The 19293-nt window shown below is 43.9% G+C and overlaps 1 protein-coding gene across 2 annotated transcripts in view; it reads right to left on the bottom strand.

The window, feature by feature from the left end:
* OTOA (otoancorin) overlaps nt 1-10564 on the bottom strand; it is a 73278-nt gene extending 62714 nt beyond the window's left edge. For both annotated transcript variants that reach the window (XM_018039982.1, XM_018039983.1), the window contains exons 1-6: nt 10474-10564; nt 10113-10141; nt 9990-10020; nt 9847-9874; nt 7785-7872; nt 3865-3996 (exon numbers count right to left, since the gene is read on the bottom strand). In XM_018039982.1, coding sequence (XP_017895471.1) covers nt 3865-3996; nt 7785-7872; nt 9847-9874; nt 9990-10020; nt 10113-10141; nt 10474-10564 — 399 coding nt within the window. The remainder of the gene's footprint in view (nt 1-3864; nt 3997-7784; nt 7873-9846; nt 9875-9989; nt 10021-10112; nt 10142-10473) is intronic.

Raw genomic sequence — 19293 nt, 5'->3', positions numbered from 1 at the left:
ACGCTATGCTGCTATGTCAAATATTCTAGACTTTTCTGTCACCTACAGAATGCCTTGTCTTTCTCCAGATACATCATGACTGTCACACCTCAGGCCCTTGCTCTAGCTGGAATCCCCACCTCCTTGTCTCAGCGAATTCCAGCTGATTCTTTCAGGTCAAGGTCAGTCATCACTGAAACAGTGAAGTCTTCTCTGATGTCCTACTTTGGTCAAATCAAACCTCCCTCCACTCTGGGCTTCCAAGAACATCCTAAACCAAACTCCGTGATTAGAAATGCTTACAAACCTGTCTTTCCTCCAAGCCAGTGGACCTCAACCCTGGCTGTACATAAAAACGACGAGGGAGATGATCCCCAGCACCACCATAGAGCCTGCTTTCACCAGGCTCTGGTGGAGCCCTGGCATCTGATTTCAGTGTATAGATGAAGCTGAGCCAGGAAAGTGCTGAGGCCCATGCCATGTGCCCAGTGGGATTCCTGGTACGCAGAAGATGTTGAGAAATAGCCTGTTAGGATGACTGAATACATCCTTTGGACCACAGACCCCAGGAATGCTGACAGAGTTTACACAAAATTTGACTGTTCACAACTCTGTCCTTCACCCAACATGCCTTCCAAAAATAACAACCACAATTTACTGAGTATGCACTACACGCCAGGCACTGTGCCAAGCATGGAGCAACCATGCATACTCTCCTGTTATTCTCACAACAGTCCTATAGGTTGATACCCACAGGTCTGAGGGTCAAATATTCCTAGGTTCAAAGCCCAGGCCCTTGACTTATATGTGTGTGTCCCTGCGTAAGTCACTTATCGTTTTTAAGTCTCAATGTCTTCCTCTTGCATGAAGATAAAAATCAGTGCTTACCTCCTAGATTTATAAAAACCGAATGAGATTTAATGAATGGAGAGTGCTTGGTACCTAGTGAATGCTCAGCAAACATTACATGCTATAATTAACTCACTATCACAGGTGACAAGAAGCAAAAGTGAGATTAGACAACCTGCCCAAAGGCACACAAAGCTGGGATCTGAAACAAGGGTACTGAATCCAAGCCCACTCATCTAACCACATCTACAAGTTTCCTAACTTCCGTCCTTGCCAGTTGGGGCCAAACAGTGCAATGGTTAAGAGTGTAACTTGGGGGTTCTGAGGCAGGGGTCTGTGGATAGTATTAGGGGTGGGGAGTGGAGGGAATTGCATCCTCCGTTTCACAGCTGTGGAACTGACCCCCAGCATCTCCTTCAAGGATGAACATAGGCAGCGAGCCAGCAAGGTGGCTTTGAATCAGCAAGAAGCTTTAATGTGTCATCATCACTAAAAATCACAAACACTTTCATAACTCACTACCGTTGCTGTAAATGACTTGAAATCTCGCTTACACTCAACATTTCCTCAAAATTACAGAAGCTGTTAGACCAACCACTAAACCTTACTATTGAAAGTATTCAAGAATTACTGACCCCCAACTTTGTCTTACGTATTTTGATAAATGTCTTTCAATAGAATCAACTTCCTTTATCATCCTTTGTATTTCATTGTATAGATGTTAACACCTTTTTCTGAGAAGGAGCCTGCGGGCCTTGCCACGGGCTCACAGCTAAGAGTCAGAAACCCAGGTTCTTACCTCAGATTTGCCACTTTCAAGCTGTGTAACCTGAAGTTACTCAACCTCTCCAAGCCTGTTTCCTCATCTGAATATTGAAATGGTACGATTCTAGTTATCCTTATTTCAGAAAGTCCTGGCTTGTTAAACCTTTAGAAGAGTGTTAGCAAATACAGCCCACGGGCCCAATTCAGCCTACCGCCTGTTCCTGTAAATAAAGTTTTATAGGCACACATCCAGATCCATTCATTCACCTGTCGTCTACTTTGACACTACAACCACAGAGTTTAGTAGTTGTGACAGAGACTGTACGGCCTACAAAGCCTGAAATATTTCTTATCAGGCCCTCTCTACAGAAACAGCTCACTGATCATTCCCTCAGGATAATACCTGACACATGGTAAACCCTCAATAAACATTAATCCAGACCATTTTCTTAGGCCACCATCCTCATTTTTGCCATATCTTTCATCACCTTTATAATTATTTAATTTTTTACTTTATTTTTTTAATTTTTTTATACAAAGGCTTTCAATTTTATTTTATTTTTAACAAACATACATGGGACTCGATAAAGGTTACTAACTGAATGAGCTCTAACAGACAGGTTCTCTGTGGCTTTGACACACTCAGCTCCTAAATAATCAGCTAGCTAGTTAGGATTGTACACTTGGTACTTTTTGCTGTTATTCAGTCATTCAATCATGTCCAGCTCTTTGCCACCTCATGGACTGTAGCCCACAAGGCTCCTCTGTCCATGGGATTTCCTAGGCAAGATTATGGGAGTGGGTTGCCATTTCCTTCTCCGTAATTTTTTACTTTAAACTGACTCTTCTTAAAACTTAAATTCATTTCAAAAGGAAAAACTACATCTCCATCAAACTCACAGTTTTGATGTGTATTTTAATAACAGACATTGAAATTAATTTATGATTATTAAAATGTTTAAACACTTCAATTCCCTTAGGAAAATGCTGCTCCACTTTCAACTGTCTCTGAAAAGCTCTAAACCTCACCTTTCTGATTCCCAGTGATTCTCTGTGTCTCAGAGGCCTTGCTTTGCTCTTACATAGCCAACCTTATTTTGTGAAAATTGCCTGTTTCTGTCTCCTCTGGACCATAAGCTCCTTGAGGGCAGAGACTGTCTTTCATCTAGAACCCAGTGTCTCCTGGTACACAATAATCATTCATGGGTATTTATGCAGCCAAACTACTGGGACTCCTCAGTACCCCTGATTTCTTTGTGTGTGTGTGTGTTGTGTAGCCTTTTGTTAGCAACTAAAATAAAAGGTACCTGTTGTACAACATGGGTAGTAATTGAATATAACTGGAGATTTTTATATTCTAATATAGATCATTTATAAATGCAATATCTATATTAAAAGCTTCCTCCTTTTTGTGTATAATTTGCAAATTTATTCTGAAAGCAGAGCATATGTGTACAAGTCTGCAAAGAGTGCAATTTAGGATATGGTAAATGCTTCACAAGTTACTTTCAAAAAGCTGACTGCCACAACTGTGCCTTTACAATACCTTTTTTTTTTTTGATCAATATTTTTATACCAGCCTTCCTCAGACTGCTTTTAACTACAAAGCATTTTTTTACAGAATTGAAACTGAGGAAGGATTATACCTACTAGAAAAGAAGAAAGTTCTGTTCGTTTGAGGTTTCAGAATCCCCCCAAACCAGGACCGGTATCTTGGTAACGCTTAGGCCAGGACCCTGGACAGAGTGTGAGTGTGTCCAGGTGGCATTCCTGAGGGTTCAGAGCTGCAGTGAGCTGGGAGAGCTCCAGCTGCACAGCCCACTGAACTGTCTTGCCAGTTTCTACACTGGCTTGTCTGGGCATCCTTCATTTCTTGGTACTTATAAAGTGTTAGTTTCTCAGTCATGTCCAATTCTTTATGACCCCATGGACTGTAGCCCACCAGGCTCCTCTGTCCACAGGCTTCTCCAGACAAGAATACTGGATTGGGTTTCTTTTCCCTTCTCCAAGGGATCTGCCCAACCCAGAGACTGAACCCAGGTCTCCTGCATAGCAGGTGGATTCTTTACTATCTGAGTTACCATAAGAATATGAATTATAAGGCATTTCATTTGAACTCTGGAGGAAGTAAGACAGAAAATCTAGGTCCCAAGGAGTTTTCAGGGAGGAAATGAAGAAAGGCAGAATGAGGCTCAATTCCATTCAACTTGACAAGCACCAAGTTGAATGCCCGGGACTTCCCCCACTCCCAGGATGCCAAGAAAGCCTCACCAGGCGGTCCTTCTTGTCTTCTAAGAGGCATTTCATGGCAGTGTGGAACTGCTGAGCATCTGTCCCCCTCAGGTCCTCCAGCAGCTTCTGGGGCTGGTACAAACGCTGCTCCAGGAGGTTTTCCATGGCTGCCTGGACATGGAATGCTGGGCGAGTCAGTGAGGACAGGACAGGATCACACAGCCAGCACCCAGCCAAGCCACCTAATTCCCTGCAGGGACCGCAAGCTGGCAGCCTGCACGCGTTTGGCTGAGTTGACTCCAAAATTTTTAATGAGCTACCAACATTTAAAATTCAGGAAATTCCTCAAAAAATCCACAAAGATGTGGCAGTGCTAGACACATATCCCCTTCTGTATAATAATCAACAGGCCAAGGGGCAGTTGCTCACTGTAATTACTCTTCCTGATCACCACCCTCCAGCCATAGCTGCCTGGTCCCTGCAGGCAATTGAGGTTTCAAGTCCAGAGCAGCTGACCTCTACTCAGATATTTTACTATGCCCAGATGGTCCCTGCTCAAACCCTCTGCCACGCTCCAAACCCTCTGCCATGCTCCAAACCCTCTGCCATGCTCCAAACCCTCTGCCACGCTCCAAACCCTCTGCCATGCTCCAAACCCTCTGCCACGCTCCAAACCCTCTGCCATGCTCCAAACCCTCTGCACAGGAGCAACATTCAGGCAGCATGAACTGGCTATGGCATCCCCTCCAGGGTAAGGAGCAGAGGCCAGCAGTTTCTCCTAGAGGAGATTTCCTCTGCTACCTGGGGAGCTATTTTCTAAATCTTCCTTAAATAAAAATGCTCTAGAAAGGCAGCAAAGCATCATGGACAAAAGGTAAGCTCTAGGACCAGACAGTTCAGGACATGGAACAACAGACTGGTTCCAAACAGGAAAAGGAGTACGTCAAGGCTGTATATTGTCACCCTGCTTATTTAACTTATATGCAGAATACATCATGAGAAACGCTGGGCTGGAAGAAGCACAAGCTGGAATCAAGATTGCCAGGAGAGATATCAATAACCTCATATATGCAGATGACACCACCTTTATGGCAGAACCAGACAACACATGTGCAAATCCCCACCTTGCCACTTACTAGTTGTGCAGCCTTATGCAATTTCCTTAACTAGGATTGCTAGATAAAATACAGGATGCCTGGCTACATTTGAATTAAATATAAACAACTAATAATTTTTAGCATAAGCATATGCCAAATATTGCATGGAATATACTTATACTAAAAATGTATTTGTTATTAATCTGCAAGTCAAATTTAACTGAGATTCCTGGGTTTTGATAAATGGGCGACAGTATCTCCAGGTCTCAGTTTTCTCAGCTGAAAAGTAGGGACAAGAGTCAAACTTACTATATAAGTAAAGATTAATCCTATATCACAAGGAGTAAATGAGTACGTAAAGTGTTCTCAATCAGTGCCAGCCATTATCCTCTGTCTTGAATGAGTTGAAGAACTGTTTACTGGATGTCTCTCCCTCTAGACTGAAAGGCCCACATGGGTGGTAAGGTGACTGCCTGTTCTGAGTCTCCAGTGTCTACAACCGTGCCTGGCAGAGACTAGAGGCTGGATGAGTAGGTACTGAATGAATAAATGAATATACAAACAGGAAGAGAGGGAGTATAGCTCAAATCAGGTTAAAATATACACATTTCATGAGGAGCCCTACTGCTAGAGAGAAAAGGGCAAGCACTACTTCTTTATAGATTACACAGACTGATGAACAAGACGAAGAAAGCAGATGCCCTGAGGCCACCAGCCACCTCCATCTAGTGGCTGTAAGTGGTTAACAACCAGCAATCTCAGCGTAGCTCTCACACGAATGTTCATCTTCACCATAAAGTCAGTAAAAGTTGAAACAACAAAGACGTATGTCGGAACTTCATTCATAAGTGATATGACCTCTTTGCTGAATCAGGTAACAGTCTTTGAATTCTGAAAGAATGTTCTTTCAGTTTTCTGTGCTCTTCACAGAGCACAACATTGCACCCCGTCTACTAATTACTCTAATGAGGTAGAGGCTGGCCAGCTCACTGCAGTTCCTACCATGCCCTATTGTTCCCTAATGTAAATATCCATTGCCATCTATTTACGCACTTGCGCTACTGTTTTTCTTATGGTCGAATTTAAAGGGGAGAAAAACATTTCCTGGACCTGCGATTGAGAGACTGATAATTATACCCAAAGATCCTCTCTCTTGTAATTCCTTTTAGCAACAGAAGCCCACAAGTTTTATCCGGGTACATGGCCTCTCATCTTATTCCTCTGCAGTAAGATGTGACTGTGGACTGTGAGCCAATGAAATGAGAGCAGGAGGAAGTATGCAACTTCCGGGTCACATCCTTAAAGAGAGGCTGTTGACCTTTCACTTCCTCTTTCGCACAGCACCCTCTCTGGGTTGGATATGTTATTTCAACCACACAAGCAGCAACTCCCTAGATGATGATAAAGCAATAAGACAGAAGGAACCTCCCCCCCACCCCACCCGCCGATGGCCTTTTGCGGTAGAGTTGCCTCTCCTCTCTGGACTTCCCACCTCAGTTCAGTTCAGTTCAGTCGCTCAGTCATGTCCGACTCTTTGAAACCCCATGAACTGCAGCACACCAGGCTTCCCTGTCCATCACCAACTCCACCACCACAGTTCAAAAGCATCAATTCTTTGGCGCTCAGCCTTCTTCACAGTCCAACTCTCACATCCATACATGACCACTGGAAAAACCATAGACTTGACTACACAGACCTTAGTCGGCAAAGTAATGTCTCTGCTTTTGAATATGCTATCTAGGTTGGTCATAGCTTTTCTTCCAAGGAGTAAGCATCTTTTCATTTCATGGCTGCAGTCACCATATGCAGTGATTTTGGAGCCCCAAAAAATAAAGTCTGACACTGTTTCCACTGTTTCCCCATCTATTTCCCATGAAGTGATGGGACCGGGTGCCATGATCTTCATTTTCTGAATGTTGAGCTTTAAGCCAACTTTTTCACTCTCCTCTTTCACTCTCATCAAGAGGCTTTTTAGTTCCTCTTCACTTTCTGCCATAAGGGTGGTGTGGACTATTACACATAATATAAATAAGCTTAATTGTTTCAGTTCAGTTTAGTTCACTCACTCAGTCATGTCCAACTCTTTGCGACCCCATGAATCACAGCATGCCAGGCCTCCCTGTCCATCAACAACTCCCAAAATTCACTCAAACTCATGTCCATCGAGTCGGTGATGCCATCCAGCCATCTCATCCTCTGTCATCCCCTTCTCTTCCTGCCCCCAATCCCTCCCAGCATCAGGGTCTTTTCCAATGAGTCAACTCTTCGCATGAGGTGGCCAAAGTACTGGAGTTTCAGCTTCAGTATGACTCCTTCCAATGAACACCCAGGATTGATTTCCTTTAGGATGGACTGGTTGGATCTCCTTGCAGTCCAAAGGACTCTCAAGAGTCTTCTCCAACACCACAGTTCAAAAGCATCAGTTCTTCGGTGCTCAGCTTTCTTTACAGTCCAACTCTCACATCCATACATGACCACTGGAAAAACCATAGCCTTGACTAGACGGACCTTTGTTGGCAAAGTAATGTCTCTGCTTTTTAATATGCTATCTAGGTTGGCCATAACCTTCCTTCCAAGCAGTAAGCGTCGTTTAATTTCATGGCTGAGCTGCTATAATTTGAGGGGGCTTTGCTGAGAGACAGCAGCTCAGCCTATACCCTATACAGACACCATATCTCCATCAAAAGTAGAAAAATGAAAGACAAAAGAGCTTATAGCACGTTTCCAAAAAAACTGGACAGAACACGTTTCTTTGCAGAAGTGAAGTCTAGCTCTCCGCCAGTTCTCCAACTCACCTGGCTCCTGAGTTTGCAATCCCTGTGCACTGAGAAGGGAACACAGGGGTGGGTCTCAGATACACACCTTCAGGCTGGGGATGGTGAAGGCAACGTGCCGTGAGTTCAGATAGGCCAGGACTCTATGGGATAGGTCTGCCGTCCACACGTGGGAGCTTTAGTCAAAGACAGACAGAGAAGGTCATGATGACAGGTTCCACTAGGATGGGTAGTCCCCCTGCTAGCTAAGAGCTCAGGGGACCGAAGTTCAGAAAGGACAGTGGGAGTGGGCCAGGATGCTAGGAACTCTGTGCTTGGAGGAAGGTGATGTGTTGCCTTGGCACAGTGTAGGGGAGTTTCCAGTATTAGGAACCCACCCAAACACCAGTCTCTCAAAGACAATAATCAGTTTCAGAGCTGTGTGCTATATTCTAAATCCTGTAACAATCCACTCAGATTAACAATCCAAACAGACGGACTTGGACAGGTGTCCCTCCTCCAGGGGATCTTCCCAACCCAGGGATCAAACCCAGGTCTTCCTCACTGCGGGTGGATTCTTTACCAGCTGAGCCACCAGGGAAGCCCCCTGACTATATTAAATTTACAAAACAAATGCTGTGTATACCATGAGAGGCTGGAATAGCATAGTTAAGACTGTTGGCTCAAAACCTGGATTTGAATCCTGGCTCTACCACTCAACTGTGTGGACTCAGGCAATTTACTGAGTTTTCCTGTGCCCCAGTTTCCCTTTCTATGTAACATAGCTGCTGCTAAGTCAGTGTAGTTGTGTCCAACTCTGTGTGATCCCATAGATGGAAGCCAACCAGGCTCCCCGTCCCTGGGATTCTCCAGGCAAGAACACTAGAGTGGGCTGCCATTTCCTTCTCCAATGCATGAAAGTGAAAAGTGAAAGTGAACTCGCTCAGCCATGTCTGACTGTTAGCGACCCCATGGACTGCAGCCTACCAGGAGTGGGGTGCCGTTGCCTTCTCCGATGTAAATATAGCTAACTGTGAGAATTAAATCTGTCCACACATGTAAAGTGCTAAAACATTGCCAAACACACAGAAAATGCACACCTTCATTCATAACAGCCAAAAATTGAAAACAACTCAGATGTCCAACAACAGGTAAAATGTTCAACAGGTGGTAATACCCATTCAGTGGAATGCCACTCACTCAGAAAAGGGGAATGAGTGGGACTTTTGCTTCCAGCTATTATGGAGTAGCTGGCAGTGGATAAATTCTCCTGCCTTAAACAATTAGAAGGCCTTTTATAATCACATTCTCGTTATAGATAGATACATAGGTGCTCTAGATAGATGGATAGTTAGAGACATAAAAAATTTTAGCCTACAAGAATATATTCAATACTGTCAACTGGAGTTACCTTAGGGAGAAGAGTGTTTATGGGGATCTTTCACTTTAATATGATTGAGTGCTCCTGTCATAGGGCCCCAAGTCTCCCATCTGTCCTTCATAGTACTTGTTATATTAGAATCATCTGTTAATATTTACCTTGCCACCACACTACGCAGTGCCCTGCTCCACAGGGTGGCATCTAACAGCACATAAAGGGACAGTGAGGGACTTTCCTGGTGGTCCAGTGGTTAAGACTCCCATCGCAAGTGGCACCAGTTCGACTCCTGGTCAGGGAACTAAGATCCCACATGCCACAGGGTGTGGCCAAATAAAATAAAATGATAGAGCACTCTAAAAAAATAAAGTGACGGTGCACCCTGGGGCCAGGCTGCTAGACACACACCCCAGCTTCATCACTTTCCAGTTGAGGGAATCAGCCTTAAATCACCTCCTTGGGCCCCAGTTTCATTATTCTATCCAATGAGATAACAAAAGGACATACCTGGGTGGGAGGAGACTGAGGTTTGTGAGGATTATATGTGTATTCTATGCATTAAGCACTTAGAATAGTACCTGCTACATAGTAAGCACTCAGTAAATGTTAGCTCTTGTGTTACAGTAGAGCGGGCCAAAACTGTACGGAACAATGTATCTATTCTAAAACACTTGTGCATTGGCTAAATTTTGGATAAACTGGATAAACGAGTATATAGTACTTTTTATAGTTAAGGGACTTCCCATTAAGAAAATCTATTCCATCCCTCCACCTCCCCTTTAGGATGAGTTACCTTTGAAACTGTATGAGATCCAGCAATGCTACAATGGAAATAAAATGAAAAGACAACTTAAAAAGGAATCATTCCAGAGAGATCACAGGCACCTCCTGTTTGAAATTCTTAGACGCGACAAGGGGGGACAGTGGGAATGTTACCATTCAGGTAGCTTCCATCTATTATTTCTTCCTAAAAGGCAAAGAGATAACATCAAGTATAACATCCACGAGTTGGCCGTTTCAACAGAGGGGATGTTGTTTAGAAGAAAATGGTATACTCACCGCCATCTTTTGCAACAATGGGTGCAAATCTGCAACAAAGCCATGGAATGTATAAACAGAATTGAATGGGATGACCTTCAAAAATACAGATGTGTTAAGGAAAGATCCCCCAGAAAAGGTTACTCATGACGGAAATTTTTAGTGAATTTTTATTATACTTGTGCCAATGTGAGGAAATCTTGGTTTGAGAAACCCTTTTAGAATAACCCTGAAAATTCTACACATACAGGCACATACAGGGTACACAGGTACACACATCCCAGAACACTCCGTAGCGACATATACCTGAACTGACCTAGCCCCACTCCATCCCCTGGGATGTGTGGGAACTGTGACAGATGACTCCTCCCTCGGGACTTACCCTGCCGGGAGTCTGGAACGCTATAACTTGCCACTCCAAGGCTCAGGAAAAGGAACAGCCAAAGAGAGCATCTCCGAGGTTCCTGAGACATTCTCCTGCAGTTAATTCAAGCACAGACATGATTCAGGGTTGTATATTTTAGACATATTTAAGAATAATCAGAAGACAAGGGAAAAACAGATAGACCCAGAATCCCTTAAAGATTTTTTTTTTAATTCCATCCACCTTGCTCCATCTAAACTTCTTTGCTGGTGTAAAACACAATCATCTCTCTCCTCAGTTATAATGGCCTGTTTATATCCATACAACCACCTCTCATTCCCCTCAATTAAACAAAAAGGAGTGGTTAAAAGCATGGACTCTGTTATAGCTGACAAGGCACGTACATCTAGAAAATAAAAAGAACTCTTACAATTCAGTAGGTAGAAGATGAACAAGCCAACAGGGAAAAAATATGAACCTAAACTTCATTTAAAAAAAATACAAATGGCCAATACGCATCTAAAGGACTATCGGTGTCGTTCAGTTCAGTTCAGTCGCTCAGTCGTGTCCAGCTCTTTGCAACCCCATGGACTGCAGCACGCCAGGCAAATATTAGTTTTCAAGAACATGCTGTTGATAACTAATGAGACACTGTAAGTGAGTCAGACCCTGTGGAGCCTTCCCAGAACAGACCCCCCCGACACCGTGCCCTCTGCCTGCCTCTTGTGTAAAGAAAGACTTTAGCTTCCTAGGCCGTCCCCAAGGCCCAAAGAGTAAATTCAGAGAAGTGAGAAAACGCAGAAAGGAAGGGAAACAGTCAAGCAAGACAAAATAATAATACTTTAGCCATTAAACAGCATCAAGGACCTTTAGTTTCTTTTTAGTTTCTCCTCAAGGACTGAAGATAATATTCTGAGCCACGTCATTTGAGCTGTTTTGTAGATACTAAAACCCCCAACAGGTGGAAGAAGTTAACTGTATTCTGTCCCTGCATGTGAGCATCCTCAGTCACTTCAGTCATGTCCGACTCTTTGTGACCCCATGGATTGTAGTCGGCCAGGCTCCTTTGTCCATGGGATTTCCCAGGCAAGAATATTGGAGCGGCTTGCCACGCCTTCCTCCAGGGAATCTTCCTGACCCAGGGATCGAACCCAGGTCTCCTGCGTCTTCTGCATCACAGGCAGTTTGTTTACTGCTGAGCCCCCGGGGAAGCCATTATGCTGCCCACAAGCACATAAACCCCAGACCAATTGGAACCAGATGGTCCCTCCTGATTACCTCACCAGCAACCAATCAGAAGAATGTCCATGAGCTGATCACCCCGAGTCCCTCCCCTTCCTTCACCCTGTCTTTAAAAACCTTTCCCTGAAAGAATTTGAGGAGTTGGGGGAGCCTTTTAAGCATGAGTTGCCCTGGACTCTTTGGTTTGCGCCCTGCAATAAACACAACACTTTCCTTCACCACAGCCTGGTGTCTGTAGATTGGCTTCACCATGCGCAGGCAGGTGGACCCAAATTTGGTGTGGTAACAACTTCATTACATATGCACTAGAACGGCTAAAAGTTGAAAAGATTAACAATACTAAGTGTTGACAATAATGTGGAGCAGTGTGAATTCATACATTGCTGATACAGCCACTTTGGAGGACTGTTTGGCAGTGTCTTATAAAGTTAAATATACAGTACTCTACAATCTAGGAATTATACCCCTAGGTATTTACCCGAGAGAAACTGAAACATACATCCATACAAAGATTTGTTGAGTTCCATTCCAAAAATTAGAAACAACTCAAATGTTCAACAATAGATGAAAGGTTTAACAAATACGGTATATCCACTCAATGGAACACCACTCATCAATAAATAAGGAATGAGTTGGACTTTTGCTTCTAGCTATGATGGAGTAAATGGCAGCAGATAAATTTCCTTGCCTTAAACAATTAGAAAACAAATGAAACAAAGGTGTTCAGACATCGGACGACAGGTAGAACAAGACTGAGACCCCTGAGAGAAGGGAAACTGTGAGAAAATAGAAAATATGTATTGGTTTCTGCCCCCAGTTCATGCAACAGGGCCACTAAATCCCTTGTAACTTCCTAAATGATAAGAGCACGAGGAGTATCTCTTGTTCTAATACTTGGTTTTTGATCCATCCCTGATACAGGGCTCCTAAGTCCTTGCAAATTCTTAAGCGGTAGAACTAGGAGCGGTGCCGCCACTCTGGAGAACAGTGTGGAGGTTCTTTAAAAACAAATAGAGCTACCATGCTGCTGCTGCTGCTGCTGCTAAGTCGCTTCAGTCGTGTCCGACTCAGTGCGACCCCATAGACGGCAGCCCACCAGGGTTCCCTGTCCCTGGGATTCTCCAGGCAAGAACACTGGGGTGGGTCGCCATTTCCTTCTCCAATGCATGAAAGTGAAAAGTGAAAGTGAAGCCGCTCAGTCGTGCCTGACTCTTAGCGACCCCATGGACTGCAGCCCACCAGGCTCCTCTGTCCATGGGATTTTTCAGGCAAGAGTACTGGAGTGGGATGCCATTGCCTTCTCAGCAATCCTACTCGTGGGCATGTAGCCACCGAAAACCATAACAGGAAAAGATAACATGCACCCCACTGTTCATTGTAGCACTATTTACATTCCCTCCAGGACATGGAAGCAGCCTAAGTCTCCGTCAACAGATGAATGGATAAGGAGGATGCGGTACATACATATAACGGAAAACTACTCAGCCATAAACAAAAAGAATGAAATAATGCCATTTGCAACCACATGGATTGACCTAGAGACTGTTATACTGAGTGAAGTAAGACAGACAAATATCACACGATTTCATTTACTTGTGGAATCTTAAAAAAGACCACAAAAGAACTTATCTAGAAAACAGAAGCAGAGTTACAGATATAGAAAATAAACTTATGGTTATGGGACAGGGGAGGGGGAGGGGTACATTGGAAGAATGTACACACTACTATGTATAAGATAGATACTAATAAGGACGTACTATATAGCGCAGGGAACTCTACTCAATACTCTGTAATGATGTATACAGGGAAAGAATCTGAAAAAGAGAAGATAAGGGCTTCCCTGGTACCTACCTCATAACATCATATGAGGATAAAATTAGTTACTGGAGTAAATCACTTAGAACAATGCTTGGAACAAAGCCCCACAAATGGGTTTAGGAAATAAACAAGCCAAACTGATGTTTTCAAAATTCAAATAATGGGAAAGTGTGGAGAAAGAATGTTCCAGAAAAAGGGAATCAGAAGTGCAAAGGCCGTGACGTTAGGAATGCAACTGACATGTTCAATAAATCACACAAAGATGACAGCAGTAGGTGAGATTAGGTCATCATAAGCACCTTGACTCCTACTTGGAGGGAGACAGGAGCCACTGAGGGTTATTAGAATGAGAGCGGGTTTCACCGGTGGCTCAGCAGTAAAGAATCCGCCTGCAACGCAGGAGACGCAGGAGACCTGGGTTCGATCCCTGGGTTGGGAAGATCCCCTGGAGAAAGAAATGGCAACCCACTCCAGTATACTTGCCAGGAAAATCCCATGGGCAGACAAGCCTGGTGGGTTATAGTCCATGGGGTCATTAAGGGTCAGACACGACTGAAGTGGCTGAGCACAGCACAGCCTGAGTGTGAAAGCCACGCTCTGACTTTTAAAACACTAGCTCCATAACCTCAATTGCTTGTTGAGAATGCTCTGAACAAGGGCAACAGACAAAGCAAGGCGACCAGAAAGAGATGAACAGTGATGACTTAGTCACAGATGGCAGTGAGGGGGGCAAGAAGTGGTTGGGGATATTTTGAAGGGTCGTTGTTGTTCAGTCACTCAGTCATGTCTAACTCTTTGCAACCCCATGGACTGCAGCACGCCAGACCCCTGTCCTTCATCATCTCCCGGAGCTTGCTCAAAGTCATGTCCATTGAGTCAGCAATACCATCCAACCATCCTGTCCTCTATCGTCCCCTTCTCCTCCTGCCTTCAATCTTGCCCAGCATCAGGGTCTTCTCTAATGAGTCAGCTCTTGGCATCAGGTGGCCAAAATACTGGAGCTTCAGCTTCTGCATCAGTCCTTCCAATTAATATTCAAGATCAATTTCCTTTAGGATTGACTGGTTTGAGCTCCTTGCAGTCCAAGGCACTCTTAAGAGTCTTCTCCAACACCACAGTTCAAAAGCATCAATTCTTGACACTTGGACTTCTTTATGGTCCAACTCTCACATCCATATGTGACTACTAGGAAAACCATAGCTTTGACTATACAGGCCTTTGTAGGCAAGGTGATGTCTCTGCTTTTTAATATGCTGTCTAGGTTTGTTATAAGGAGCAAGCATCTTTTCATTTCACAGTTGAAGTCACCATCTGCAGTGATTTTGGAGCCCAAGAAAATAAAGCCTGTCACTGTTTCCATTGTTTCTCCATCTATTTGCCATTAAGTGATGGGCTCGGATGTCATGATCTTCATTTTTTGTACGTTGAGTTTTAAGCCAGCTTTTTCACTCTCCTCTTTCACTTTCATCAAGAGGCTCTTTAATTCCTCTTCGCTTTCTGCCATAAGGGTGGTGGCATCTGCATATCTGAGGTTGCTGATTTTTTGAAGGGTAGAGCCAATAAACTGAATGTGAGGAAGAAAAGACAAGTCACAGACACGTCCAAGGATTTCGGCCTGAGCATCTAGAGAGGTGAGAAAAGGAAAAAACCACAGGAGTGGCAGATTTGAGGAAGATGCCCTGGAGATCTGGACAAACTAAGCTTGAGATGACCATAAAACACCCAAGTGGACAAAGCAAGTAGGCAGTCTGGCGTTTGAGTCTGCAGTTAGAGCAGGGCTCAGACTGGAGCTATCTACACAGAGCAGCCAGCAGATACTTGAACCCAGGCCACTGGATGAGTTCACCAAGAAAATGAACATAAGGGAGAACGTGAGTGAGCTTTAAGGACTGAGACCCAGGCCGTTCCTTTGTTAAAATGTTAGGTAGACCAGGTGCAATCAGCAAATTCAAGACTGTAGGAAACTCCCCAGAATCAATGACCTAGTTTCTTCAGCAAACACATTGCAAAGAGAGAGACAGACATAGACACAGACACACACACATACACACAGAGGAAGGAACTAGGAACTTAAAAAACTTAGGAGCTATAACAATTATTCATAGCCTATAGACTTTCTTTGGATCCTAATAGAAGCAAACCATGAAAAACAAAAACTATGGGGCAACTGTGGAAACTTGCTCCCTGTCTGGATATTTGAACATTTTAAAGAATTACTGTTAATGTTTTTGATAACAGAAATGTGGCTACATTTTTAAAGGAGTACTTATCTTTTAAAGGAGAGATGTTGATTCACAATCTGGCCCCCATATAGGTAGGGTAAGGAGAGACTGGAGAAAGAAGCAGCCCGTCCAGATTGGTAGATGGCAGGTGTACTAAGCAAGGACACTTACTTACAATGCTTGTCTTTTCTCTTGTTGCTGTTATATTTTTAAAATAATTTTTTTTATTTCTTTATTTTTTATTGTGCTGGGTCTTCATTGCTGCCTGAGATTTTCTTTAGTTGCCATTAGCAGGGACTACTCTTCCTTCCAGTATTCCAGCTTCTCACTGGGGTGGCATCTCTTCTTGCAGAGCACTGACTCTGCAGGCTTCAGCAGTTGCTGCTCAAGGGCTCAACAGTTTTGGCTTCCAGGCACTAGAGCACAAATTCAATACTGTGGCTTACTTGTTTCATGGCATGTGGGTCTTCCCAGACCAGGGATCAAACCCACATCTCTTGCACTGGCAGGTGGATTCTTTACCACTGAGCCACCAGGGAAGCTTGTTGTTAAATGTTTTATGAGGATTTTGTTTTGTTTTGTTAATTTTTTATTTTCTATTGTATAGCTGACTTATAATTGTCAGGTTGGTTCTTCTTCCATGTTATTGTCTTGTCATGCATGCATGCTAAGTCGCTTCAGTCATGTCCGACTCCTGTGCGACCCTATGGACAACAGCCCACCATGCTGTCCATGGGATTCTCTAGGCAAGAATACTGGAGTGAGTTGCCATTTCCTTCTCCCATGTCTTGTCTTAGCAAAGGGCTGAAAAGACAGATCAGTTACACCTCAAACAGGCAAGATTTACTGGGCATGCTGTAAGCAGTACAATCTCCAGGCATAAGAGCGGAACAACACCTGCCCCACCTTGGAGTGACCCTGTCCTAGGTTGGCTCCTCTCTTTTATATCCCTTGTTCCCGCCCCTGAGCAGGTTCCTGGGCCCTGATTGGCTACGCCCTCTGCAAATAGAGATATCGTACTGTTCCTGGGGTCTGATTGGTTACGTGCAAGACCAATCAGAGAAAAGGGTGTGTTTTCCCACCCGAGGTTCTTAGTCCCTTGGGAAGTTTCCCCCTTTTGTTTTTTTCTAGCAGCTGCTTCCTCTGACTGCCATCTGGGACCCTGTTTCCCTATTCTAACTACCAAGCAGAATGTGTTAGTTTCAGGTGTACAGCAAAGTAATTCAGTTATACATATACATATAACCATTCTTTTTCAGATTCTTTTCTCATAAAAGGTATTACAGAAAATTGAGTAGAGTTCCCCGTGCTATACAGTAAGCTTGTCTTGAGAGGCCCCAAGATGAGTAGATCTCTACCCTCACCTCCCCAGAATCTGGAAAGTTTACATAGAGGACTTAACAGATCTCGGTCAAGTCCAGGTGGTCTCTGAAACACGTTGCTCTCTCAAGGTTCAGTTCAGTTCAGTCGCTTAGTCGTGTTCGACTCTTTGCGACCCCATGAATTGCAGCACGCCAGGCCTCCCTGTCCATCACCAACTCCCAGAGTTCACCCAGACTCATATCCATGGAGTTGGTGGTGCCATCCAGCCATCTCATCCTCTGTTGTCCCCTTCTCCTCCTGCCCCCAATCCCGCCCAGAATCAGAGTCTTTTCCAGTGAGGCAACTCTTCACATGAAGTGGCCAAAGTACTGGAGTTTCAGCTTTAGCATCATTCCTTCCAAAGAGCACCAAGCACTGATCTCCTTTAGAATGGACTGGTTGGATCTCCTTGCAGTCCAAGGGACTCTCAAGAGTCTTCTCCAACACCACACTTCAAAAGCATCAATTCTTCAGAGCTCAGCTTTCTTCACAGTCCAACTCTCACATCCATACATGACCACTGGAAAAACCATAGCCTTGACTAGACGGACCTTTGTTGGCAAAGTAATGTCTCTGCTTTTCAATATGCTCTCTAGGTTGGTCATAACTTTCCTTCCAAGCAGTAAGCATCTTTTAATTTCATGGCTGCAGTCACCATCTGCAGTGATTTTGGAGCCCCCCAAAATAAAGTCTGACACTGTTTCCACTGTTTCCCCATCTACTTCCCATGAAGTGATGGGACCAGATGCCATGATCTTTGTTTTCTGAATGTTGAGCTTGAAGCCAACCTTTTCACTCTCCTCTTTCACTTTCATCAAGAGGCTTTTTAGTTCCTCTTCACTTTCTGCCATAATGGTGGTGTCATCTGCATATGTGAGGTTATTGATATTTCTCCCGGCAATCTTGATTCCAGCTTGTGCTTCTTCCAGCCCAGTGTTTCTCATGATGTACTCTGCATATAAGTTAGATAAGCAAGGTGACAATATACAGCCTTGACGTACTCTTTTTCCTATTTGGAACCAGTCCGTTGTTCCATGTCCAGTTCTAACTGTTGCTTCCTGACCTGCACATAGGTTTCTTAAGAGGTTAGGTCCCTGAAAAAATGCTCTCCTGGTGGGAACAGTGGGCAGAATATACATTCCAAGGATTGGGGAGGGGTGAGGAGACTCTGATTGCTCTGGTCCAGCTTGAAGGTCAATGGTGGTCACCTCCTCTCCATGACCTCCTTCAAGGGGTTAGCTAACTACAACCCAAGGGCCACATTCACAGGTTACCTGGTCTTGCATGGCACATGAGATAAAAATGGTTTTTACATTTATAAACAGTTTCAAAAAATCAAAAGAACAATATGTCTGGACACATGAAAATTTCATGTATGCAATTTAAATATTAGTGTCCATAAATACAGTTGTATTAGACAACGACCACTCCACTCATTTAAGTATCGTCTCTGGCTGCCTTCCTGCCTCTTGAGAAACCTATATGCAGGTCAGGAAGCAACAGTTAGAATCGGACATGGAACAATAGACTGGTTCCAAATAGGAAAAGGAGTATGTCAAGGCTGTATATTGTCACCTTGCTTATCTAACTTATATGCAGAGTACATCATGAGAAACGCTGGGCTGGAAGAAGCACAAGCTGGAATCAAGATTGCCGGGAGAAATATCAATAACCTCACATATGCAGATGACACCACCATTATGGCAGAAAGTGAAGAGGAACTAAAAAGCCTCTTGATGAAAGTGAAAGAGGAGAGTGAAAAGGTTGGCTTCAAGCTCAACATTCAGAGAACAAAGATCATGGCATCTGGTCCCATCACTTCATGGGAAGTAGATGGGGAAACAGTGGAAACAGTGTCAGACTTTATTTTGGGGGGCTCCAAAATCACTGCAGATGGTGACTGCAGCCATGAAATTAAAAGATGCTTACTGCTTGGAAGAAAAGTTATGACCAACCTAGAGAGCATATTGAAAAGCAGAGACATTACTTTGCCAACAAAGGTCCATCTAGTCAAGGCTATGGTTTTTCCAGTGGTCATGTATGGATGTGAGAGTTGGACTGTGAAGAAAGCTGAGCGCTGAAGAATTGATGCTTTTGAAGTGTGGTGTTGGAGAAGACTCTTGAGAGTCCCTTGGACTGCAAGGAGATCCAACCAGTCCATTCTAAAGGAGATCAGTGCTTGGTGCTCTTTGGA

Source organism: Capra hircus, chromosome 25 (assembly GCF_001704415.2).
Source record: "Capra hircus breed San Clemente chromosome 25, ASM170441v1, whole genome shotgun sequence".
NCBI lineage: Eukaryota > Metazoa > Chordata > Mammalia > Artiodactyla > Bovidae > Capra > Capra hircus.
Note: the sequence above shows the minus strand (reverse complement) of the source record. Positions and strands in the feature narration are given on the sequence as shown.